Below are 3,711 nucleotides of genomic sequence, written 5' to 3'. Positions count from 1 at the left end.
AGGAAAAGAATAATATGCAGCCTAGCCAAGGGAAAACAGACTGGTTTTTCGTCCTCTGTCGCAAAGAATGTGGGAGCTGGGGGTAGTTGTTGCAGTTTGGGTTGGGGCATTGGAGGAACTCTCAGGACTGCTTTTCCTTCCACCAATGAAAGGGTTAGTAGTTTACCACTTGAGGTCACTGAATCACAGGTTTTTGTTTTTCCTGCCAGAGACCTCGGCCATATGACCCCCCTGTCGATGAGTGTTTGTTTTTTGTTTTCTCCCCTTTCATGTCCCTCAGCTGGTGACTTGGTTGTAGGAGATGGGCAGGGGTACAATGGGACCCTAGGAAATAGAGAAACTTCTATTTCCAGGGCCACCACTCACATTGAATACTTAAAAATATTTTTTTTTAATCAAGGCAAGATTCATGTAAGATAAAATTAAAAGTGAACAGTTCAGTGGCATTTAGTGTGTTCACAATGTTGGACAACTACTACCTCTATCTAGCTTCAAAACATTTTCATCCCCCCCAGATGAAACCCCATACCCAGTGAGCGGTTGTTCTCCACCCCTAACCCCAGCCCCTGGCAACCGCCTGTCTGCTTTGTCTCTATGGATTTGCTGATTCTGGACATTTCGTATAAAAGGGAATCATACAATATGAGGCCTTTTGAGGCTCACTTCCTCCATGTAGCATCATATTTTCAAGGTCTGTCCACTTAGTGGCATCTTTTTAATGGTGAATACTATCCCCTCATCTGGATAGATCACATTTTCTTTTATCCATTCATCAGTCAAGTGACATTTGGGTTGTGTCCACCTTTTGGCAACTGTACCTAGTGCTGCAGTGAACACACATGAACAAATATTTGAATACAAGTTTTCAATTCTTTGGGGTATATACCTAGAAGCAGGATTGCTGGGCTGAGGGTACTTTTTGAAGGCAAGGGTAAGAGAAAAGAACTCAAAGTTACAGGGAGGACAAGGGAAAATTAAGGAAAAGGACTCACTCTTCCTCCTGACTGTACATGAAGACACGTGTGGAAATGCGCCTCGAAGCTGCCCTGTCAAGCAGACTTCGACAGTTCCTTTTGTGCACCACTCGTGGGCCAGTTCTGACTTTGGCATCTTTGTCTGTGCCAGTTGACTTCGGACTATCTCAAAAGGCACATTCACCTGCAAGTGAGAGAGATCTGTTGTCAGTGAGGAGAATTAGATGAGTGCCTGGCAGCCTCTGAAGGCAGGTCCGAGAGAGGAGCCCCAGGAGTATGGTGAGCGAGGGCTGCTCTGCTGGAGGCCTCTGGTGACCACAGTCACTTGAATGCTTATGTGCCAGCACACAGGCTAAACAAGCCCTTGACTTTATAGTCTCGCCTTGTAGTAGTTTCCCCACGCTCTTACTTCCCCCATGGTGTTTATTATGCTCTTACTGTGCCAGGCACCTGGGCTTTGGAACTGGGGAGACAGTGATGAACAGGACAGATGTAGTCCCTGACTTTGGGGAACTTACAATCTCATTCCTTTATCTCCCAGGACACCTAGCGCAGGGCGAGGCACCAAATATACTCACCTACCTGACAGATGCCTTTGGAAGAAATTACTTCCAACTCCCAAATGGCATAGGGTACAGAAGAGGAGATAAGCTGGCATCTGGGACCTCATGAGTTTTTCATGGAATACTCAAAGGATCTAATATATGTGATGAAGGATTTTCCACTCTGGCTCCTCCACCATTACTTTGAAAGCTTCTCTCTGACTGTCTTTTCCTCTCAGAAGAAACTCCTCATCTCCTAGGGGGTTGCCAAAAAACAAACTACTTTCAGTTGCTCACAACAGCTGATGGGCACTTTTGCTGATAGAATGTGTGACCCAAAGGGAAGGTATCCTGGAATGTGGTGGTGCCTTCCATCCAGGGACTTAGCTCTGCTCCTTTAAGAGTAGCTACCAACTTCCTCCTGGGATTTGCTTTTCAGGGGGCACCCTCACCCAACCTGTGCCCTTTGGACTCTCTCCTGTCCTGTTACCCAGGTGTCACTTGAGGGCAGGTGGCAGCCATACACAGCTAAATCAGCTTGCCACCTGTACTACGTGGCACATTGGCAACCACTGGGCCATGTGCCCACAGATGATACAGTTGAATTTGTCATGGAATCCTGCTTTTTGTCCACATGGAGCCAAGAGGTGAAACAATTCATCTAGATGATGCTTAACTAGGAAACAGGGAGGCTAAGAGGTGGCCTGATGTCAGTTCTCAGATTGTGTAAGCAAAAGGTTGTTTGAAATGGTTTTTTAGGGAGAGGGAATTTGGCAGTCCAGTGGTTAGAACTTGGAGCTTAACCCAACTTAAGCCAGGGCCTGGGTTCAATTCCTGGTTGGGGAACTAAGATCCTGTAAGCCACGAACCCAAAAAAAGAAAAAGCGCTAAATCCTAACCCCGTAGCCTCCTTGTTTCTTAGTTTCATCCGTGCTGTAGGTAACATGTCTCAGCATTCAGTTCTCCTAATGGCCGATCACTATCCCATTGTGTTAACCTTCATTTTGTTTCTCACTTCATCAGTTGAATGATATTTGAGTTGTTTCCACTTTTTGGAGATTGTGAATAGATCTGCTCTGGAACATTCATGTACAAGTTTTTGTTTCAATACCTGTTCTTAATTCTTTTGGGTATTGCTGTGGAAGCAATAGGTTTTCATGAGGATAAACTTGGTCATCCCCCCCCCTCACCATTCCATGTTTTCAAAGACGAGACAGAAGGAATTATGCTTCCTTTATCTTCCTTTGAATTGGCAAGATCACGATTGGATATATGAACATTGTGACCAGCAGGGGACTGAAATCTTGGGATGGATCTAGGATTCTGCTTGCAGAGTAATGCCCTACATCATTTGAAGAAGGGGTCCCAGGCCTAAATGCTTTCAGGCTGATCATGTTAGAGAGCAGGCAGGCTGGGCGGGGCCTGCTGAGCTGGAGAACGCACATGTCGCCTCTCCCTCCAGCCAGCTGACGACATGCAGTAATGTGGGTACAGTGTTGCCAGATCTCTTGATTTTTTTTTTTCAAGAAAACTTGGAAACCTGAATTTTAAGTGAAATCTCCCAACTTTAAAATGTTAGAAGGTAATTAAATTGTGGAGGTTTAAAACACTGGGCCAAAACCCAGGTGGTCAGTGGGCTAGATTTGGCTCTTGGCACTGGTTTGTAGCCTCTGATGGATAGCAGATCTCTCTGGGGTCGCTCCTGGCCCTTCTTGTGGTCCTTCCTTCCCATCGCCCATTCTCCTAATGCCAGATGAATATACTTTGCTTCTAGATTCCTCTTTTCGTCTACCCCCTATTCTCACTGCCCTTTCTTCTTTCATCAGATCACCTCTCAGATCTCCAGGGCCGAGCAGAGGGTGATCCTGGCGTCTCCTGGGACTTCTACAGCAGTTCTGTGTTGGGTAAGCTTTAAGCGGATGCTTCCCGCCCTGGTCTATGTCTCAGATGTATGGGATCTGCTTTGGGGATCACTGATTCTTCTTAAAGACAGGAGTGACCCAATGGAGCCCTTCTTCACCTGCTAGTAGCTTACAGACCCTTTCACCCCCCACTCCAGCCCGTGCTTCTCCCAGACTCAGAACTTGGTGGCCGAAATCAAGAGATGCCATTGATTTGGACAAAGCCATCCGTCATTAGCCCTCTACCACTCCCCACCCTGGGTACTTTGTAAATTCTCTCTTTCCCAAGCTCCC

The 3,711-nt window shown here is 46.4% G+C and overlaps 1 protein-coding gene across 1 annotated transcript in view; it reads left to right on the top strand.

Annotated features, from left to right (window-relative positions):
* LOC105001051 (BCL-6 corepressor-like protein 1) overlaps positions 1-3,459 on the top strand; it is a gene marked incomplete at its 5' end in the record, with an annotated part of 7,638 nt that extends 4,179 nt beyond the window's left edge. Inside the window, one exon of the mRNA XM_010857167.1 lies at positions 3,343-3,459. Coding sequence (XP_010855469.1) covers positions 3,343-3,431 — 89 coding nt within the window. The remainder of the gene's footprint in view (positions 1-3,342) is intronic.
* Positions 3,460-3,711: the final 252 nt, after the last annotated feature.

This window comes from Bison bison, unplaced genomic scaffold, assembly GCF_000754665.1.
Source record: "Bison bison bison isolate TAMUID 2011002044 unplaced genomic scaffold, Bison_UMD1.0 scf7180017854714, whole genome shotgun sequence".
NCBI classification, from domain to species: Eukaryota; Metazoa; Chordata; class Mammalia; order Artiodactyla; family Bovidae; genus Bison; species Bison bison.
The sequence above is the reverse complement of the archived record's forward strand: the minus strand, read 5'-3'. Positions and strand labels throughout refer to the sequence as shown.